This window comes from Vipera ursinii (assembly GCF_947247035.1).
Source record: "Vipera ursinii genome assembly, chromosome: 4".
NCBI lineage: Eukaryota > Metazoa > Chordata > Lepidosauria > Squamata > Viperidae > Vipera > Vipera ursinii.
In genome coordinates, this window is record NC_139514.1 from 4,172,729 (window position 1) to 4,195,169 (window position 22,441).

Here is a 22,441-nt window from a genome sequence, read left to right on the forward strand (position 1 = left end):
AATAATAATAATAATAATAATAATAATAATAGCCGGTCTTATTTTGGGGGAAACACAGGGTATGTGTATAGAAGTAGTCCTGGACTTACAGTTCATTTAGTGACTGTTCAAAGTTACAAGGGCACTAAAAAAAGTGACTTAGGACCGTTTTACACACTTACGACCATTGTAACACGATTTCAAAAATACTTGGCAACTGGCATGTGTTTATTTGCCAGTATTTTATGACGGTTGCGGTGTCCTGGGGTCGTGCGATCCTCTTTTGCGAACCTCTGACAAAGTCAAGGGGGAAGCCAGATTCACTTAACAAACTGCAGTGATTCACTTGACAACTCTGGCAAGAAAAAAGCTGTAAAGTGGGGCAAAACTCGCTGAACAACTGTCACGCTTACTGACAAGACATTTTGGGCTCAGCTGTGGTCGTAAGTTGGAGACTCTCTGTAACGTGCGAGGCTGCAGCCATCGGGAAATGCTTCCCTGCTCCAAGTTTACAACGCACCCAGTGTCCGATTCCTCAACCCTCATTACAATTTCCCGGCTTGATGTTGTAGACCGGAGTCAAACAGGGTCGAAAGAAGCGCCCGTCAGCCAGGAAGCAAATTCAATTTTTATTCTGCCATACATATTTATATTTTATGGGCTCTCAGTCGAGCCCAGACTTTGATATACAAGGTAGAAAGCAAAAAGCTAGGCTTACTTGACCCCTAAAAAGGCAGATCTTCAGGAGTCTGACGCAGACCAGGAAAGCCACTCGTGTGCAGTCGGGAACTACCTCACTGGAAAGTTAAATTTGCCCTGTTGGTCGTCAACTGTTGAAAACAATTCCAATTTAAAAATATGGGTGGGTTGCCTGCAATTTTTTGTTTTTTTTTTAAAAAAAGGATTGAAACGATGCAAAAAAAAAGTCTTCCGAAAGCACAGTTCCATTCGATTCGGGTAACCCCAAATATCTATTGCACTGGGGGGGGGAGGGGGTGTTGTTGTTTACATGCACACACGAGGGGGGGGGCGGGTTGTAGGTGCGCAAAGCCTGACCTGTGTGTTTGTGTAAACTGCTTCACTGCTGGACTGAGGTTGAAATCATGGATAATAACCTTAATGGTAATAACAATAATCATAATCATAACAACCATAATAATAATAATAATAATAATAATGTGCCCACAGGCTATTTTGTTAACAGCTGATGGTCCCGTGAGGCACTGCTGTAGCAGAGACAGGCTGCCCTCCAAGAAGGCCGGGGAAGCCGGCGTGCCTTAGAAGACGGTGCGTCTTCGGTGGACAAGCCGGCTGTTGTGTGCATAGTCGCCTACTTATCCAAAGCAAGACATGATTTTATTCCTGAAACGGAGGAGGCGCCTTAACTGCATGGGAGTTAGGCTGGGGTGACATTTAAAGCATATTAATTTTAATCTCGGAAGCAAAAGGAACGACTCATTGACCATCTCTCTGGCACATGACCCTCTGAAGCAGCAGAGATTCCCATGGGGCTCGTCTGGCAAGTCCCGTCGTTTACTCCGGGACAGGTGTGGGAGGGAGGGAGGGAAGGAGAAACAAGGAGAGAGAGAAGGAAGGAAGGAAGGAAGGAAGGAAGGAAGGAAGGAAGGAAGGAAGGAAGGAAGGAGGGAGGGAGGGAAGAAAGGAAGGAGAATACGAAAGGGAGAGAAGGAAGGAAGGAAGAAGGGGAAGAAGGAAGGAAGGAAGGAGGGAAGGAAGGAGAAGGGGAAGAAGGAAGAAAGGCAGGAGGGAGGGAGGGAAGGAAGGAGAAGGGGAAGAAGGAAGGTGTATGGATGAGAGGAAGGGGAAGAAGGAAGAAAGGGAGGGAAGGAAGCAAGGAAGAAGAGGAAGAAGGAAGGAAGGGGAAGGGGAAGAAGGAAGGAAGGAGGGAGGGAAGGAAGGAAGGAGGGAGGGAGGGAAGGAAGGAGAAGGGGAAGAAGGAAGGTGTATGGATGAGAGGAAGGGGAAGAAGGAAGAAAGGGAGGGAAGGAAGCAAGGAAGAAGAGGAAGAAGGAAGGAAGGGGAAGGGGAAGGGGAAGAAGGAAGGAAGGAGGGAGGGAAGGAAGGAAGGAGAAGAAGAAAGGAAGGAGGGAAGGAAGGAGGGAAGAAGGAAGGAAGGAGGGAGGGAGGGAAGGAGAAGGGGAAGAAGGAAGGAAGGAGGGAGGGAGGGAAGGAGAAGGGGAAGAAGGAAGGAAGGAGGGAGGGAAGGAAGGAAGGAGAAAGGGAAGAAGGAAAGAAGGGGAAAGGGAGGAAAGAAGGAAGGAGGGAGGGAGGGAAGGAGGAGAAGGGAAGGAGGAAAAAGGAGAGAAAAAAGAAGAAGGGAGAAGGGAGGGGAGAAGGAAATGAGGAAGGAAGGAAAGAAAGAAAGAAAGAAAGAAAGAAAGAAAGAAAGAAAGAAAGAAAGAAAGAAAGAAAGAAAGAAAGAAAGAAGAAAGAAAGGAAGGAAGCAGCCCGAGACTGGGAATTTCTTCCTACTCTTCAATCATCTGCTTCCCAAGAAAAGCAACAACAAAAACATTTGTGTGTGCCTGTCAACCAGAAAGCGCAGAGGCCCAGCTGAAAGCAACAAGCTGCTGGGAGAGGCAGAGACACGCAGAGCCTTGCTGGTAAACCTGCAAAAAAGCTTGACTTCATTTCTCCTGAAAAGGATGGAAATAATGAAACTTGGGGGCGGTAACGCAAAAGACCCGACTGAATTGCCCAAACCAATTTGTGAGGATTAAAAATTCGGGGAGGAGAGGGCGACGATTGTGGCGGGGAAGCAGATTCTGACCCATACGACCCACGTCCTTCCAAAACCGCAGCAAGAATAACTTTCTTCCCTACTGCCCTCCTTACCCCGTAACTCAGGGGGCTCTCCAAACTCGACCACCTGAAGCCTTGTGGACTTCAACTCCCAGAATCCCCTAGCCTGCCATGACTTCCGGACCTCAACTCCCAGAATCCCCTGGTCAGCCGTGGCGGGCTGGGGAATTCTCAGGAGCTGTAGTCTGCAAGTCGTCACGTTGGCCACCTTTGGAGAACCCCTCCCGCAAGCCGATTGGGGTGACGAGTGCAAGATTGGTCTCCAGACACACCACTTCCTCGCGGTGACCCGCACGGCCTCCTCGCCGCGCCCTGGAGCTACTTATCGGACCCTTTCCGCGGCCGGCGGAAAGTGGGGGTGTCCTTGTTCAGCGCATAGATCCTTCGGGAAAACTCTTCAAATTCCCCCAGAACTTGGTCGTCGCATTCCACGGCCACCGCGTGATCCACCGGGATATAGTTGAAGGCCCCGAGTTGGTCTCCCGAGGCAAAGCCCATGGCCTCCAGGCCCATGATCTCCTCCGCCTGCTCCACGGTACATAGCAGGTCAGTGCTGAGCGCCCCGCAAAAGATGCTCGGCCGCTCACGAGCAGCGGTAGCACCGCTGGGGTGCTGGCCAGAGAACGGGGTGCCGTTGACGGCCCGAGAAGATCCTCGGAAAGCCTCCGGCGGATCCCGGGAGCCGCTCGAACTCCTGTTCTCGCCGTTGACACCGAGCCGGAAATCCTCGCCCGTCTGGCTTCCTTTCGTTAAGTCGAGGGAGGTATCTAAGGAGGAGGATAAGGAGGTGGCCTTTTTCTCCGACTCTCCGGCGATGGCGATGGGTCGGGTTAAAGCCGAGTGGTGACTCGGGAGAGGGCTCTTGTGCGCCAGTCTCTCGTTCTCCGAGTTAGCCCGTTTGCGAAGCCCCTTGTCCGGAGACGGGTGGTTGCTGGAAAAGCCCACGTCCAGGCCCCCAAAGGCAGAAGTTTGTCTCTTTGGAACGGGGATGGCGCTGGAAACGTGGTGACGATCGCTGCGAGGAAGAGGAGAAGGAGGGTTAAAGTCAGCGGGACTTCGAAAGAAGGGCTCTGCCACCTTAGGAGGGCAACCCAGAACCCCAAATAAACACAAGACACAAGACACACAAACACACACACACACTGCCCAGATCTGCTATTCGTTTGCAGGTAATCCTACGGCTGAGAATTATTTGCGCAGGATGCCAAGAGATGATTTGAAGGCAGGACGAGAAGCGACGGACAGAAACTAATCAAGGAGAGAAGCCACCTGGAATAAGGAGAAACTTCCTGACAGTCAGAACAATTAACCAGTGGAACAGCCTGCCTCCAGAAGCTGTGGGCGCTCCATCACTGGAGGTATAGGGGTTTCCTCCCTGAGCAAGGGGTTGGACTAGAAGAGTACCAAGGTCCCTTCCAACTCTCCTCATTCTGTTATCCAACCAATTGTTTAGTGATCGTTCAAAGTTATAGTGGCACTGAAAGAAATTACTTACGACCGAAACAGACAGCGGACGCTGTGTTCCTCTTCTTTCTATTTCCTTGCCACAGAGAGGGCCTCCTCAGGGTGCCACCGATCAGAGAATGTCGGTTGGTGGCCCCCAGGGGGAGGTCCTTCTCTGTGGGCGCCCTGGAGCTATGGAATCGGCTGCCGGTTGAGCTCCAGATGGCGACCGACCTTCGCTCCTTCCGTCGCGATCTGAAGACATTCTTATTTGAACAAGCCGGCCTGGCCTCATGGGGGATGGGTTTTACAGTCATTTTTAATATTTGTATTTACTGTTTTTAGTCGGGCATATGTTTAATTTTCTTTTAATTTTTGTATTTTTTATATTTGCCCTGTTCACCGCCCTGAGTCCCTCGGGAGAAGGGCGGTATAGAAATAAAATTATTATTATTATTATTATTATTATTATTATTATTATTATTATTATTATTATTATTATTATTATTATTATTATTAGAGAACATCCAACTTCTTTACCTAACTTCCAGGTAAGTTTGAAGTTTTCAAATCCCACGTGCACCGTATATAACAGGGATGGCGAACCTTTTAAAGACCGAGTGTCCAAACTGCAATCCAAAACCCTCTTATGTATTGTCAGCTGCCGGGTGGGCGTGGTCTATTGGCTGGGCGTGGCCCATTGGGTGGGCGTGGCCACAGTGGTAACGGCAGACTGGGTGGGCCTAAAAAGTTCAACCAATCAATTCCAACTTTGCGAGATCGTTTTTTTCCCCACCAGAAGTTGAAATTTACTGATTGATTGAACCTTTTTTTTTCTTGCACACGGCGGCGGAGGCCTAAAGCGAAAAGGCTTTATAAAACCCAGCTGAAGGCCTAGGGCTGGGGCGACGGGGCGCGTGCTTACAGAGAGGGCTCTGTGTGCCACCTGTGGCACGCGTGCCATAGGTTCGCCACCACGGGTATATAAGTCTACGCTTCAGCTACTGGGCCTGAAGTCATAGCCCTCTGCAATTTCCCATTTCTGATCAACTCCAAATTTGTAACTAAAATCCGAATTGAAGGGAACTTTTGTAGCTGACAGCTCAGCCGAGGCTGTCCTTGGCGCTCTCTGAGCTTGCTCGTTTTCTCGCAGACGTTTCATTACCCAACTAGGTAACATCGTCAGTGCTAAAAGGGAGTAGGTTTTGCTCTTTTTAATATACAATGGCTCGCACTGGCAGTGTGGGTGGGAATGTTTTTGGTGGTTCCTGGATTGGGCTGTTGTTAGGCTGCCTTCTAACACTGGGAGGGGTCTTACCTAGCTGGGTCATAAAATGTCTGCAAGTAAGGCACCAAGCTCAGAAACCACCGTGGACAACACAACTCAAATTCTGTGCTAGGCTGCATTAACGGAGGGATAGAATCAAGATCGCGTGAAGTACTAATACCACTTTATAATGCCTTGGTAAGGCCACACCTGGAATACTGCATCCAGTTTTGGTCGCCACGATGTAAAAAAGATGTCGAGACTCTAGAAAGGGTACAGAGAAGAGCAACAAAGATGATTGGGGGACTGGAGGCTAAAACATATAAGGAATGGCTGCTGGAATTGGGTATGTCTAGTTTAACAAAGAGAAGGGTGAGGGGTGACATGATAGCAGTGTTCCAATATCTCAGGGGCTGCCCCAAAGAGGAGGGAGTCAAGCTATTCTCCAAAGCACCTGAAAGCAGGACAAGAAGCAACGGATGGAAACTAGTCAAGGAGAGAAGCAACCTAGAACTAAGGAGAAACTTCCTGACCGTGAGAACAATTAACCAGTGGAACAGCCTGCCTCCAGAAATGGTGAATGCTCCAACACTGAAAGTTTTTAAGAAGAGACTGGCCAGCCACTTGTCTGAAATGGTATAGGGTTTCATGCCTAAGCAGGGGGTTGGACTAGATGACCTCCAAAGTCCCTTCCAACTTCTTATTATTATTATTATTATTATTATTATTATTATTATTATTATTATTATTATTATTATTATTTTATTATTATTATTATTATTATTATTATTATTATTATATTATATTATTATTATTATTACTAATTATTATTAGCCTCTCCAGTCACAAACTGTCACGAAGCAGGTGTCTTGATTAGTTTTGACTTAAATGCCAAAGCTCTGAACATTTGGCTCTTTTCTAACCCCAGAAAAATAAAATCCTCTGGAAGGCAGGATTTCACAGTCCGGTAAAAGCTGGATTTTTCTGCTCCTTCTTCCCTTGCTCCACGTCTTCAGGATGATAGCTCTAAGAATCCCAGGATTGCAAGAGCTTTAAGAAGACTATCTAGGAATACAGGAGCCGCTGAGTTTGCATAAGGGTTCTTAGGCCTCTTTAATCCTAATAAGGATTAAACTGCTAATTGGAACACCCACCTTGAAAACACATCTGTATCTGTAGGTTTTGGTGTGTTGCTCACATTTACATCTCGCCACAATCGTAAAAAAAAAAAAGATTCTTGGCAGTGGGACAGAAACTTGGTTGAGGTCTGAAGTTAAAATGTCACTGAAGCATAGCTCGTCTACACATAATTATCTACACATAATTAGTCCTAAGAAATGAAGGAATGGTTTGTTCTGCACCGTCTTTGGCCGTAAAATTATGCTCCGCTCAGTCTCCTGATCAAAAACCTGATCCACCTTCCCTTCGTTGCAAGTGATCTGGTGATGGGTGGAGGGAAGGTCAGTTTATGATCTCACATCTGCACAGGCTGAGTCTTCAACAATTGGCCAGAGGTGGACATGGTCTGCCTTTGAAGATGACGGATTCAGACCAGAGGTCCCCAAACTTTAGGGCACCAGGGACCGAGAGAGGTTTTTCCACGGACCGGTGGGTGTGTGGTTTTGTGTGCTACCTGCATCCCACGGATGGGGCTTTGCTTGTTTGTGCGGACCGGTTGCTGGCATGCCGCGGCCCGCTACCGGTCCACGGCCCGGGGGTTGGAGACCCCCGGTCTAACAGAATGACAGGAGGGATAGGAAATAAAGAGGGCTAAATCAGAGAAGGTAATGCGGTAGGAGAACCAAGATTTTAGCTTCTTATCGGCTCCCCCATTTTTAACCCACTGGAGTTTTTCTTAAACCTCCCAGCCATAACTGGTCTCCCCCAGCTGAAGGCCGAATCTGCAGGTCTCCTCTTGAGAAAGACATGGCCCGTTTCTCACTGACATGATCAAGGTCTCTCCCCTTTCCTTTCTCCATTCAAAGATGTCCTGGCCACGTAGAACAGAGGCCCCCAACCTTTTGGGCACCAGGGACCACCGTTTCCGTGGTTTTTCCGTGGACCGGAGGGTGCGTGGTTTTGCGTGCTGCCTGCATCCCACGGATGGGGCTTTGCTTGTTTGTGCGGATCGGTTGCTGGCATGCCACAGACCGGTACCGGTCCACGGACCGGAGGTTGGGGACCCCTGATTTAGACACTCTGCCTGATGATTTTGCGGAATCCCTGAAGCTTCTCTCTGGGACAACAGCAGAAGGCCACGGATCCAACCGCTCTGTGGTCACGAAGAGCAGCGACGGCTCCGTGGTTTTCTTGTTTCTATTTTTAATTTATTTTATCATATTTCAGAACTCACGGGGGAACTCGGGGTGGTGTACAGGTGGTCCTTGACGTATGACCGCAATCGAGGCCAACATTTCTGTTGCTAAGCAAGACAGGGATTGAGTTTGGCCCCAACTGAAGATCTTATTTTTTTTTTGCCACCGCTGTTAAATGGATCCTTGCGGTTAAGTTAGTCACACGGTCGTTAAGTGGATTCTGGCTTCCCGTGTTGACTTTGCCTGTCAGAAGGTCGCAAAAGGGGATCGCGTGACACACACACACACACACAACCTGAGATGCTGTGAGTGAAACATATAAAACTGCATTCATCAGGATTTTCTTGCAGATTGCTCTCGTGTGCTCTCTCTGGCAAACGATCCCCTCAAAAACGAAAGCAATAGAGAGAAAGTCATCTTAATAAGATGCTATGTGAAGCGTAATTAAAACTAGTTTAATTAAGTAGAAAAACTGGCTTGTCTGGGAAGCAGCTCCTTGAGGGGTGGTGGGATATACATTTGGTCTGTTATGTGGAATAAAAAATGGTCCTTTAATTAGAGAATAAGAAAAGGCCAAGGGTGGCTCAGTGGGTTAGGACGCTGAGCTTGTCGATCAGAAGGTCGGCAGTTTGGCGGGTCGAATCCCGAGTGCCGCATAACAGAGTGAGCGCCTGTTACTCGTCCCAGCTTCTGCCAACCTAGCAGTTCGAAAGCACATCAAAATGCAAGTAGAAAAATAGGGACCACTCCGGTGGGAAGGTAACAGCGTTCCGTGCGCCTTTGGCGTCTAGTCATGCCGGCCACATGACCACGGAGACGTCCTCGGACAAGCGCTGGCTCTTCGGCTTTGAAACGCAGATGAGCACCGGCCCCTAGAGTCGGAAACGACTAGGACGCGTGTGCGGGGGAACCTTTACCTTTATGGACCACAGTCACGGGGAGGCTGTGGAATTTGGGGAGGGGGAGAGAGTGGGAAAATGGAAAGTGGGAGAGGTATCGGCCTTCTTCTACTTAAGGAGTAAAACCACTCCAGGATCCCAATGGGTTTTCCATTGGCCCAAATCCGGAATAGCAAACACGTATTATAAGCTACGGTTTTCCTCAACCAAGGCTGATCCGGAATGCGATTGTTTTGGGGGCTCGAAGAAAAACACATTTCCTGATATATATTTTTTGCCGGCCTTAATCAATAACGTAGCCGTATCTTTGCCTCCAAGTGAAAGTTTTACGTTTTTCAAAGGGACTCTTTTTCTCCAGATTTCATGCATTAACAGTGAGCTTTAAGCTAGCCAGGAGTATTTTGGTTGTTTGGTTAAAAAAAAAAAGCTTATCTCGACGAAAGCCATTCCTGGACGACAGCAAAAACCAGGGTTACTAATCCTAGTAAGCCGGGCAGATGGAGCATCTGCGGTAATAAAGGCGGCACGCAGAACTGCGCAATGCTCCATATTCTGTGTTTTTCTGAAAACGTTTCATCTTTAGCTACTTTTCTATTGCACGTTAAGTCCTCCACGTACAACCACAAGCGGGACCAGAATTTCCACTGCTAAGCAAGGCAGTTGTTCAGTAAGTTGTGCTCGATTTTGCAACTTAAAAACGTTGAGCAAATCACGGCAGTTGTTCAGGGAATCATATGGTCATTAAAGAAACCGGCTTCTCTTGTCGGATTTGCTTGTCGGAAGTCGGCTGGGAAGGTCACACAAAGAAGGAGCCTATGACTCCAGGATGCTGCAACTGTCGTCAATGCATGCTGGCTCTCCAATGCCCAAATTTTGGTTGTGTGAATGTGGAGCTGCTGTGACAGTTGTTAATAGCGATGGCATTTAGACTTATATACCGCTTCATAATGCTTTATAGCTCCCTCTAAGCGGTTTACAGCCTATTTGTCCCCCAACAATCCGGGTCCTCATTTTACCGACCTCGGAAGGATGGAAGGCTGAGTCAAACTTGAGCCGGTCAGGATCGAACTGCTGGCCGTGGGCAGAGTCAGCCTGCAAAAGCTGCATTCTAACCACTGCACCACCATGGATCGATCCCTCCCTCCCTCCCTCCCTCCCTCCCTCCCTTCCCTCCCACTTAGCAATACTGCTTCACAGTGCTTTACAGCCCTCTCTAAGCGGTTTACAGAGTCAGCATCAATCCGGGTCCTCATTTTACCGACCTCAGAAGGATGGAAGGCTGAGTCAACCTTGAGCTGGTCAGGATCGAACTGCTGGCTGTGGGCAGTCAGCCTGCAAAAGCTGCATTCTAACCACTGCAGCACCACGGCTCCTTCCTTCTTTCCTCCCTCCCTCCCTCCCTTTGAACTATTGAACTGCAGGCAGTTGACAGGCAGCCGACAGGCAGCCGAAGTAGCCTGCATTCTAACCGCTGCACCCCCATGGCTCGTTAAATGCAAGGACCAGCTTTCCCCCCCCCCCTGGTGCCAAACGGTCGCTAAATGGACGGTTGTTAAGTCGAAGATGACCTGCACTGTGACGCAAAGCAAAACGGAACTACTCACCATCTAACCATCAGACCGTGCTCCAGGAAGTTTTTCAGGTTGGGAAGTGTCTGCCTTAAATCTGGAGTCCCCAGGCCATGCTGGTATCTAAGCTACGGAGAGAGAACAGAGACATTTAGAAGATAACTCCCAGCAACTAGAGATGCTTCAAGTGGACCTCAGGGAGGTCATATGCGAGCACGTATAGGAGGATGCTCGATATGTCTCAGAGACGCTGTTAATATCCACGAGACGGGCACAAGATGTCCCAGGGATAACTCTGAAGATTCTTAATACAGAAAAACGTTCAAAATTTGACTCCTGAGACACTTGAGGGAACTAGCAGAGAAGGCCAAATTAACTGGCTTTAATTTAAAGAGGAGAATACATCTTTTATTGTCGTCGGGAAACGGCTTCTAAATGTGGTGCTTGAGGTAGGGGAAAAAAATAAAAATAAAATTCTGATTTGGGGATTTACTGATCAGACGGCTTTGTTTATTTTTAAAAAGAAGTGACTAGTAGACACTACGGAGAGTTAAAAAGCTGAGGCTGTAAACTCATTACGTTGGTTCTACCGCCCTGCTGCTTTTCTCCCCTTTACCCTACAGTTCGCTCTGTTCCCCTTTTCCTACTAATTTCAGGGTCAATTGCATTTTGGGCTCCAGCCAGTTCAATAAAATTATAGGAATTCCAAAGTTTGACCCCTGCAGCATTCGGGTGTATTCGAGTAGACAGGAAAATACCGTATTTTCCGGCGTATAAGACGACTGGGCGTATAAGACGACCCCCCCCCAACTTTTGAGATGATTTTCAAGATTTTTCGTCTTATACGCCAGAAAATCAGCGAGCCCGGGAAGGCACGCCCTCCCCTCTCACTGTGGAGGAAGCAGGGCAGGCTGGCGTCTGGCAGGAGCCGGCAGGGCAGTCCTGCGCACGCACGCGCTCCCCAGCTGTTAAGGAGCACTCTTTAGCAGCCGGGGAGTGCGCGCGTGTGCAGGACTGCCTTGCCGGCTCCCGCCCGACGCTCTTCCCTCTTGAGGCAGCATCGCTCCCCGGCTCCTAAGGAATCCTCGGGGATGCTCCCTCAGCATCCCCGAGGACTCCTTAGGAGCCGGGGAGCGATGCTGCCTCAAGAGGGTAGAGCGTCGGGCGGGAGCCGGCAGGACTGGGCGTATAAGACAACCCCCCCAACTTTTGAGATGATTTTCACGGGTTAAAAAGTCGTCTTATACGCCGGAAAATACGGTAAGTGTTTGGATTCAGAGCTGAATTCATGTTCAACTTTTCTTCCCTATCAACTTCGCCCCTCAGATCCAGACTAAAGGAAGAGTTACACTAGATTGTCTAGAACTGTGGGGTCCCCAACCTTTGCAGCTTGGCAGCCCAGGCTGGGGGTGGGGGGAAGAGGGGAACTGGACGCTATGAGTGGCAGGCCGGAGCGCGTGCATGCACAGCTGCACTCACACAAGAGAGAAGTCTTCGAGGCACCACTCACACAAGTGGGGATGCATGTGTGCCAGCCAGCCACTCACGCAGACTGGTTGCAAATAGGCTGCGAGTGAGCCATGGCCCACAGGTTGGGGACCCCAAGTCTACAACCCTGTAGTACAGGGGTGTCAAACTCAATTTCATTGAGGGCCGCATCAGCACTGCAGTTGCCCTGGGGGGGCGGGGTATGTGTGTGGCCAGGGTGGGCGTGGCCTACTGGGTGGGCGTGGCTAAAGTGCATATGGCCTACTGGGTGGGCATGGCCAGCTCTACATCGTTCGCATCAAGGGTGCCTATGGGGGCCTGGGCCGGAGTGGGACAGATCTGAGGGTCTCTGGCAGGAGGAGGGTCTCTGGGCCAGGGCCAAGGCATTGGGGGCCGTTCCCTCACTGTTTCCAGGATGGCTTCGGGGGCCACATGAAACCACTTTACGGGCCGGATCTGGCCCCTGGGCCTTGTGTTTGACATGCCTGCTGTAGTACACTGTATACCGATGGCGGACTGATCAAAAAAGAAGGATCACCCACCTCCACTAACAGCAAGCAATATATTCATACATAACTCATGCTATACTCCCAGGGTAGGCAACTATGGCAGTTCTATGACCTGTGGACTTCGACTCCATGCTGGCTGAGGAATTCTGGGAGTTGAAGTCCACAAGTCATAAAAGGACCATATTTTCCCCCATGCTGGCTCAGGAATTCTGGGAGTTGAAGTCCACAAGTCATAAAGGGACCACAGTTCCCCCATGTTGGCTGAAGAATTCTGGGAGTTGAAGTCCACAAGTCATGAAGGGGCCATATAGTTCCATGCTGGCTGAGGAATTCTGGGAGTTGAAGTCCACAAGTCATAAAAGGGCCATATTTTCCCTCATGCTAGCTCAGGAATTCTGGGAGTTGAAGTCCACAGGTCATAAAGTGGCCATAGTACTCCACCCCCGCTGTATCTGTAGTCCTCAATTTACAACCACAATAGAGGCCACAGTTTCCATTGCTAAGCAAGACAATTGTTAAGTGAGTTTTGTGCTCCATTGCGTGACCTTTCTTGCCACAGTGGTTAAGTGAACCACTGCAGTTGTTAAAAATTAGCAACACGGTTGTTAAGTGAATCTGGCTTCCCCATTGACATTGTGGTCTGAAGGTCGCAAAAAGGGACCACAGGACACTGCAACCGTCATAAACACGAACCAATTGCCAAGTGTCTGAATTTTGATCATGCGACCAATGGGGATGCTGCAAAAGTCATAAGTGTGAAAAACAGTCATAAGTCCCTTTTTCCAGTGCTGCTGTAACTTTGAATGTTCACTAAATTAATGGCTGTAAGTCAAGGAGCAGGCAAAATTAGACAGAAAGCAAGGCACAGGAATCCAACAGCACAATCAATCACAGGCTATGGAACACTTTTTGCAAGGCAGACCACCAAAAAAAGCTAAATTTATATACAACTGGGAAAATTCTCTTGAATTTCTTAGCAGTCGGTCATTCACACAGCTAAAGGAGTCTATTTCAAGAACCCATTTACTGAAAATTAAGTAATGAAGTCCCTTCAAGCTTGGCTGATCTCAAAACAGTTAAGCAGGATTGGTCTGGTTAGTAGATTTTTGGCTGCAGACTAGACCAGGAAGTAAAAAAAACAACAACACACAGACCAGAAAAAGGCAAAATAAACTATTGCTGAGAAAGAGTCTATTGAGCAAGTTAAGAAATATCCAAACAAAACACAATTTGCATCGTGCCTTAATGCCTTTTCGAATTTTACTTAAAAACAACAACAACACCCGTCGCGTGTCATCAATACCCAAGCAATACATCTCTTCTTGAAAGACCTATTTTTCAGATTTTAATTCAGTAAATTAAAAAAAAACGAATTAAGAAAGTTAAAGGAAGGCAAACATCATTTCAAAAGCAGATAGTTCTTGACTTACAACAGCTCGTTTAGTGACCGTTTGAAGCTACAACAGTACCGAAAAAAGTAATAATAAGTTGGAAGGGACCTTGGAGGTCATCTAGTCCAACCCCCTGCTATAGGCAGGAAACCCTATACCATTTCAGACTGATGAGTGGTTTCCACACTTATAACCATTCCAGCATCCCCATGGTCAGGGGTCAGCAACCTGAAACAGTGAAAGAGCCACTCGGAACCGGTTCCCTCACAAAAGGAAAAACTGGGAGCCGCAAAAAATGTGTGTGCATGCGCGTACATGCGCACATGTGCAGAACAGGGTTTCACTGAAGAGTGGAGCCAAGGCGAGATATGCACCTACCCTGCATATTTGAATTGATTGAACTTTTTTAGTCCCACTTTTTTTTGGGACTGCACATGGCAGAGGACTGGGAGCCGCAGGAGACGGCTGAAAGAGCCGCGGGTTGCAGACCTGTGCCCATGGTCATGTGATCAAAATTTGACAACGGGCACATATTTATGACGGTCGCAGTGCCCCGGGGTCACCTAATCCCCTTTTGCGACCTTCTGTCAAGCAAAGTGTACAATTGGGGGGGGGGAGAGAGAGCCAGATTTATTTATTTATTTATTTATTTATTTATTTATTTATTTATTTATTTATTTATTTAGATTTGTATACCGCCCTATTCCCGTAGGACTCGGGGCGGTTTACAGGGCAGTTAAAACCATGAATACAAAAAATTAAAAACAATTAAAACAATTAAATTAAATTCAAGCCCCAAGAGTAAATCTAAAACCCAGTTAAAATTAACAACCCCACAGTCTGGACCAAACAGATCGAAGAGCCAAGTTTTCAGGTCCCGGCGAAATGAGCGAAGGTCGGGGGCAGTCCTAAGTTCTGTGGGTAGTTGGTTCCATAGGGCAGGCGCACCCACAGAGAACGCCCTTCCCCTGGGAATAACCCGCCGGCATTCATTAACCGGCAGTACCCTGAGAAGGCCCTCCCTGTGGGGGCGCACAGGACGATGGGACGTTGATGCCGGTAGCAGGTGTTCCCTTAGATAATCCGGACCCAAGCCATTTAGGGCTTTATAGGTCATTACCATCACCTTGAATCTCACCCGGAGGGCAACCGGAAGCCAATGCAGCTCACGGAGAAGAGGTGTTACGCGGGAGTATCGGGAAGCTCCCATCAAAACTCGCGCGGCTGAATTCTGCACCAGTTGAAGCCTTCGGGTGGTCCTCAAGGGCAGCCCCATGTAGAGGGCATTGCAGTAGTCCAACCGGGAGGTCACGAGCGCATGAGTGTACGTAGAGGATCTCGGTCCAGATAGGGACGCAACTGGCACACCAGGCGAATCCGGGCAAAAGCCCCCCTGGTCACGGCTCCTATATGATCTTCCAAACTGAGCCATGAATCCAGGAGGACTCCCAAGTTGCGAGCCCTATCAACCGGGGGTAATGCCTCATCCCCTATTGTTAATGATGGAGAAGGCTGGTCAGCCCGAGATGCCGGTATGAACAGCCACTCAGTCTTGTCAGGATTGAGACAGAAGCCTGTTTCTCCCCAACTGTGTGACTAATTTAACAACTGCAGTGACTCACTTCACTTAACCACTGCAGCAAGCAAGGTCGCAAAACGGGGCGAAACTCACTTAGCAACTGTCTCGCTTAGCCACGGAAATCTTGGGATCAGTTGGGAGCATACGTTGAGGACTACCTACTTACGGAAAAAGATTCTTCTCTACAATTTGGACACTATTTTCATTTAAATGGCTGAATGCCAGAGCTGCTGTCGGTGGTCAATAACACCGTCCAAAAGAAGTCAGATAAAAGCATTCTTGGCTCCGTGTCCGAGATCATTTTAGCTTTCTTTTTTTTTAAGAAAAGAAAGAATTTTTGTGCACTTGAGAATCGCTGGCTTTCATAAAAAGTTAAATGCAGTTGTTTGTTTGTTTTTTTTAAACAAAGTGCACCCCGCCGGAGAATCGGATGATTATTTTTTTTTAACAGCAGCAGTAAAAGCGATTAGCACAATATAACCACAATTAGAGCTAGGAGAATGTTTATAGTGCCGGGGACACTATCATCTTATTGGTCAGAACTATATTAATAGTAGGTTGTTCCAGTAATTTGAACCTCGTAAAAATACATCTATAGTCACTACATCGAAGCCGAAGGACAAGAATACAGGCAGTCCTTGACTTACAACGTCGTTCAAAGTTACGACGACACTGAAAAAAATGTGATGTATGAACGTTTTTCAATTATGGCCTCTGCAGCATCCCCCGGGATCGTTGTGATCAAAATTCAGATGCTTGGCAACTGACTCGTACTTATGACAGTTTGAATGTCCCGGGGCTCCGGCGATCCCCTTTTGCGACCTTCTGACAAGCAAAGAGCAAAACCTGGCTCTTTGAGCTATCTGGCCTGGACTGAGGGGTTTAATGTTTTAAATTGTGATTTTAATTTTCTGCGGCTAGACTTAATTTAATTTTATTTTTATTTTATATTGTATTGTTTTTAAATTTTGCCTTGTAAACCGCCCTGAGTCCTTTGGGAGTAGGGCGGTATATAAACCAAATAAATAAATAAATAAATAAATAAATAAATAGATAGATAGATAGATAGATAGATAGATAGATAGATAGATAGATAGATAGATAGATAAATAAATAAAGTCAACGGGGGAAATAGCCAGATTCATTTAACAACGGAGTTATACTAAATTATCAGCCGCAATGGTTCACCTAACCACTTTGGCAAGGGCGGGCGTATGGTTTGCTGAAGATCGTGGTTTAAATGCAAGTCAAATATTAGGCTGCATTAACAGAGGGACGGAATCAAGGTCACGTGAAGTGTTTACAAGGCCTCGGCGAGACCACCCTTGGAATATTGCATCTCAGATGACATCGAAATGATGTTGGGAGTCCGGAAAGAGTGCAGAGAAGAGCAACAAAGATGATTAGGGGCCTGGAGGCTAAAACATAGGAAGAACGGTTGCAGGAATTGGGCATGTGATGCATATCTAGTGAAAAGAAGGACTAGGGGTGACACGATAGCATCTTCCAATATTTGAAGTGGGGGCACAAAGAAGAGGGGGTGGGGGTGTCAACCTCTTCTCCAAAGCTCCTGAAGGCAGGACAAGAAGCAATGGATGGAAACTCATCAAGGAGAGAAGCAACCTAGAATTAAGGAGAAACACCCAACTGGGGCCAGAACTGCAGAGAAGATTGGGGGACTGGAGGCTAAAGCAATGGAGGGAATTAAGTAGGTCAAGTTTAACGAAGAGAACGGCTAAGGGGGAACATGATAGCAGCCTTCCAATATTTGAGGGGCTGCCACAGAGAAGAGGAGGGGGTCAACCTATCCTCCAAAGCCCCTGAAGGCAGGAGAAGAAGCGACGGATGGAAACTCATCAAGGAGAGAAGCAACCTGGAATTCCTCTACAGAGAAGAGCAACAAAGATGATTAGACTGGAGGCTAAAACATGGAAGAACTATTGCAGGAATTGGGTTACGTCCAGTTTAACGAAGAGAAGGACGAGGGGTGACATGATAGCAGTCTTCCAATATCTCAGGGGACGCCCCAAAGAAGAGGGAGTCAAGCTATTCTCCAAAGCCCCTGAAGGCAGGAGAAGCAGCAACGGATGGGAAACTCATCGAGGAGAGGAGCAACCTAGAACTAAGGAGGAATTTCCTGACAATTGGAACAATTAACCAGTGGAACAACCTGCCTCCAGAAGTGGTGAATGCTCCAACACTGGAAGTTTTTAAGAAGAGACTGGACAGCCATTTGTCTGAAATGGTATAGGGTTTCCTGCCTGAGCAGGGGGTTGGACTAGATGACCTCCAAGGTCCCTTCCAACTCTGTTATTCTATTCTGTTCTGTTCTCTCGTATGCAACATTCTGACCTTCTAGCATGGGAGAGAAAAATACGTAGTGAGGGAACTAAGACCAACTTTTATTTGTAATTCGGAACAAGTTATTTTACATGACTTGACTCGGAACAAGTTATTTTATGTGACTTGTGCTAAAAAAGGCAACCCAAAAAGGCTGTGAGGCCTTGTAATCTTTCAAAACTCAAAAACACGCTAACCTGCGTTTTAACTCTTTACAGCCAGACCAGGTTTTGTATTACAACCGGAAGCTTTCTCAAACTTTTATGCTTTAATATTTATATAAACTCTTCGCGGCCATTAAGGAATGGTTTGTCAGATTTCAGCCCCACCGAGAGTGTATTTGTCTTTGTATGATCTCAGTTGAAGGGAACTTGCTCGTTAATCTAAAAGCTACATCAAGCACTCTTTTTTTTTTCTTCTTTTCCAAAAAAACGGTTAAAAGTTCAGAAGGCCAAGAAAATCTGGAGTTTAAAACAAGTTACAAGTTTGCGTGAACGGTAAAGGTTTAATCTTACGCTGAAAACAAAAAGGATTTTTTTCCCCCTTCCCCCAAAGACCTTGTGATCGAAACTTCAGATCTAGCAGTAAAAAAAAAATATTACAGATGTCAAGAAATTTCAAACTGGAAGGAGGTTGGTTTAAATTACTAATCTGTTATACGGTCAATTCCTGAACTGATCAGGCAGGAGAATTCTCCCTTCATTAGAACAAATATTGTCCATGTGTTTTACGAGAATTTAACGGAAGGCAAAACAGGAACGAGAGAACAAAGCAGGATTGATTTTCTCCCCCTCTGATTGCCCTTGCAAAATGCCCTATTCGCTTCTCAGCCTATCTTTTAATTTCATGGGATTATCCAATGCTTTTCATTTCCTAATCGGCGTTTTACAGAAAGTCCTCAACTTACCACCATTCATTTAGCGACCATTCAAAGTTACAACAGTCCTTGAAAAAAAGCGAGTTATGATCGGTTTTTCACACCTGTAACCTCTGCAGCATCCCCGTGATCCAAATTTGGCCGCTTGGCAACTGACTCGCTGTTGCAGGGTCCACAACTGACCCAAAATTTCTGTCGCTAAGCAAGATCGTTGTGGCCCCATTTTGCCATCCTTCCTTGCCGCAGCTGTTAAGTGAATCACTGCAATTGTTAAGTTAGTCACGCGGTTATGAAGTGACTCTGGCTTCCCTTGTCAGGAGGTTAGCAAAAAGCACCTCCTGGAATGCTGCAACGGTCATAAATATGAGTCAGTGGCCAAGCCGACTCTGAATTTTGATCGCGTGACCGTGGGGATGCTGAAACGGTCGTTAAGCGTGAAAAAGGGCCTCAAGTCGCTTTTTCCGGTGCCGTTGTAACTTCGAATGGTCACTAAACGAGCTGATGTAAGTCGAGGGACTACCTGTAATGTAAAACCTCCAAATTACATCGATGTGTGGCAAATGCGGCTCTTGACTTATGACCAGTCCCTTAGCAACCATTCAAAGTTACGACAGGGCATTTACAACCGAGTCCTGAAGTTCTGACATCTTCACCCCCAGTCGTCTGACTATATGTTCGGCCTGCATTTTATTGATTTATTTGCCAAATTAGTTTGCCACCCACCTTGTCACAATTTACATATGCAGTGCCCCCCCCCACAGTCCCGGGACCACGATTTACAGTTTTTAGTCCTCCACTTCGCTTAGCAACTCTTTGAAATTACTTAAGGCCCCGATTCATGGCCAAGGACACTGCAAAACAAACACAAAAAACCAGGTGCTTATTTTGGTGTGGTGACCTGCTCAACAACATCAATTCGGGGGGCTCAATTGCGGTTGTATGTCGAGGACTACCTGTGCCGACAAAATACCCAAGGGATGGGTGTGACTCAGTGGTGGGATTCAGCCAGTTCGCGCCACTTCGGCAGAACCGGTAGCTATTTTTGTTGTTGTTTTGTTGCCCAGGCCCAGAACGGACTTCCGGAAGCGGCATCCACGCAGAAAACCAGTGGTTCACCTATTTGAATCCCGCCACGGGTGTGACCGTCTCGCCTTTTGTGGCTCAAGTCCTTTCTCCATCTGTCTTTAGCCTCCCTGATTTTTTTTTTCCCACCAGAAGACGTAAGGGCCGCGCTTCCGCTGGGTTTCTCGGCTGTGATGCTGCTTTGACCGTCGATCCTGTGTCTATTCTGGAGAATTTCCCCCTGTCCTGGAGAAAACTATCCACCCAACCTTTCTGCCCACACACTTAATGGAGATAAACAGCTGCTACTTATTCTTTCAATCGGTGTTGACTGCAGACACGCCTACTTCTAATAGAATACTGGAAATAAAGCTGAGATCTTCCTTGGCTGACCAAATCCAATCGCAGAGGGAATGAAGGACAACAGCCAACTGTGCTATCCAACTGCAACACTCATTCCTCCCAATTCCCCACAGCCTGACAGTCAGCTTACTTAAAACGGTTCTCTTATCAGGGTTTAAAGTGGGGGGGAAAATATATATATATATATATATATATATATATATATATATATATATATATATATATATATATATATATATATATATATATATATATATGGATCTTTGGTTATTCGGGTATTTCCCCGCGTAGAACTAAAGGTGTAGGCGCAACGTTTTGACGGAATCCCATCCGTCATCATCAGGCTGGTGGCTTTAGCTTCCTTCTTCTGAGAGAAGATTTTATATATATATAAAAATCTGTCCTGGGTTGAGAGAAAAAAAAAACAGATACTGCCATTATCAAAGTCAAGATTACTTAGCTATTATGATCAGCCACAAGATGATAATAATAATAATAATAATAATAATAATAATAATAATAATAATAATAATAATAATAATAATACCCATTGTCATCGGGGCACTGGGAACTATGTCCAAAAACTTTGCAAAATACATCAAGAAATTGCAGCTTCCTGCAATAACTCCAGCAAAGCTACAAAAAACTGCACTACTCGGAACATCTTACAGTTTAAGGAGATACCTGGTTGATACCTGGGATGCTGGCAGCAACCCGTGTCAACCATTAGCGCCAGTCAATTTGAATGTTCAGCTGACTGAGGTTCATGTTTAATGAATAAAAGTTTTATATAATAATAATAATAAAGTTGGAAGGGACCTTGAAGGTCATCTAGTCCAACCCCCTGCTCAGGCAGGAAACCCTATACCATTTCAGACAAATGGCTGTCCAGTCTCTTCTTAAAAACTTCCAGTGTTGGAGCATTCACTACTTCTGGAGGCAGGTGGTTCCACTGGTTAATTGTTCTCACTGTCAGGAAGTTTCTCCTTAGTTCCAGGTTGCTTCTCTCTTTGGTTAGTTTCCATCCGTTGCTTCTTGTCCTGCCTTCAGGCGCTTTGGAGAATAGCTTGACTCCCTCTTCTTTGGGGCAGCCCCTGAGATACTGGAAGACTGCTATCATGTCCCCCCTCATCCTTCTCTTCATTAAACTGGACATACCCAATTCCAGGAAGCGTTCCTTATAATATTTTAGCCTCCAGTCCCCTAAAACATATAAGGAACGGTTGCTGGAATTGTCCAGATGTCACCACGGAATTAACCAGAAGTGGTGCTTTAGAGCATTGCGCGCCTCATATAGGAATGCAAATTAAAATAACCTTGGCGAAGGTTTCTTCCACTTGACTACACCCAGAGAAGGGAGAAGTCGACCTCAACTTTAATTGTTTAATTCCTTTTAACTTTTGTATTTTTTGTATTTTATACATCTGCCCTGTTCACCGCCCTGAGTCCTTCGGGAGAAGGGCGGTATATAAATAATTTTTTTTTAAAAAAACTTACAACTGCCAATCGTGACATGGGCTGGTTTTGCCGAAAAGCGGAAGCAAATGCCAGTTTCCAGCGGGGAAAAAACGTAACAAAACATGGTCCCCAGACTGTGGGGTGCTGCAAATGGCTGTAAATGCGTTGTTAAGTTAGTCAGGCAGTTGTTAAGTGGATCTGGCTGGTCAGAAAGGTCATAAAACATGAAAACCCCCCCTGACCCCGGGATGCTCCTGAATACGAGTCAGTTGCCAAGCGTCTGAATTCGGATCACGTGACCCCTGGGGACGCTGCAAGCCGTCGTTAAGTCCCTTTTTAAGTCACTAAGTGAACCGTTGTGAGTTACTATATCACCTATGCGGTTTGGGGGGGGTTGGGGGGGGGTCTTCTTTTTATAGAGCGTTCGCTTTTATTGCAAACAGTTCCCGGTTCTTAGCAAAGCTTTTTCTTGAACTGCTGTAAGAGTCAAGCCTTACATGGGGGGGGGGGGGAGAAAGGGGGGGGGAAGAAGCGGCAACTTTTCAGTTCCAAGCAATAACAGGAATTGCTGTCTGTGATTAGTTATGACTTCTTGAAGAGAGAGAGAGAGAGAGAGAGAGGTCCTTTTAAACTAAACAGATGGAAGCCATTATCAACTAGCCGAAACGGAGCACTGCTGATATACCATTACGAGTTTCAAAACAACGCCCATAACGATCGGCAGGAATTGTATTGACCTGCCTATAATTCCACCTTATAGTCCCCGAGGAATCGGCTGTGGTTTGCATTGTTCCTAGGCTGCAAATTTCACAAAGATTCCATCTGCGCTCCAGGGAAATGTTTTGATTTTTTCCAATGATTCTGCTCTGTGTATCTCAAGTCCTTTCAGCCCACCCCACCCCACCCCCCCACCCAGAGGAATCTGTGAGTAAGATGCAGGCCATTGAAAATCCAGCATAAAGGACTGCCAGGAACTTTAGACGTAATGAAGGCAAATGATATGTGTCTTAAAATAATGTTGCAGGATTCAATCTGAGTCGGTCACTGGGACCAAAGGTATGGAATGCAACGGAACGGAAC

At 46.8% G+C, this 22,441-nt stretch overlaps 1 protein-coding gene across 1 annotated transcript in view; it reads right to left on the reverse strand.

Moving 5' to 3' along the window:
* Positions 1-2,271: 2,271 nt before the first annotated feature.
* The window catches only part of UVRAG (UV radiation resistance associated), a 93,994-nt gene continuing 73,824 nt past the window's right edge, over positions 2,272-22,441 (reverse strand). Inside the window, exons 13-14 of the mRNA XM_083362525.1 lie at positions 10,331-10,422; positions 2,272-3,817 (exon numbers count right to left, since the gene is read on the reverse strand). Of these exons, the coding sequence (XP_083218651.1) occupies positions 3,121-3,817; positions 10,331-10,422 (789 nt within the window). The 3' untranslated portion in view covers positions 2,272-3,120. The remainder of the gene's footprint in view (positions 3,818-10,330; positions 10,423-22,441) is intronic.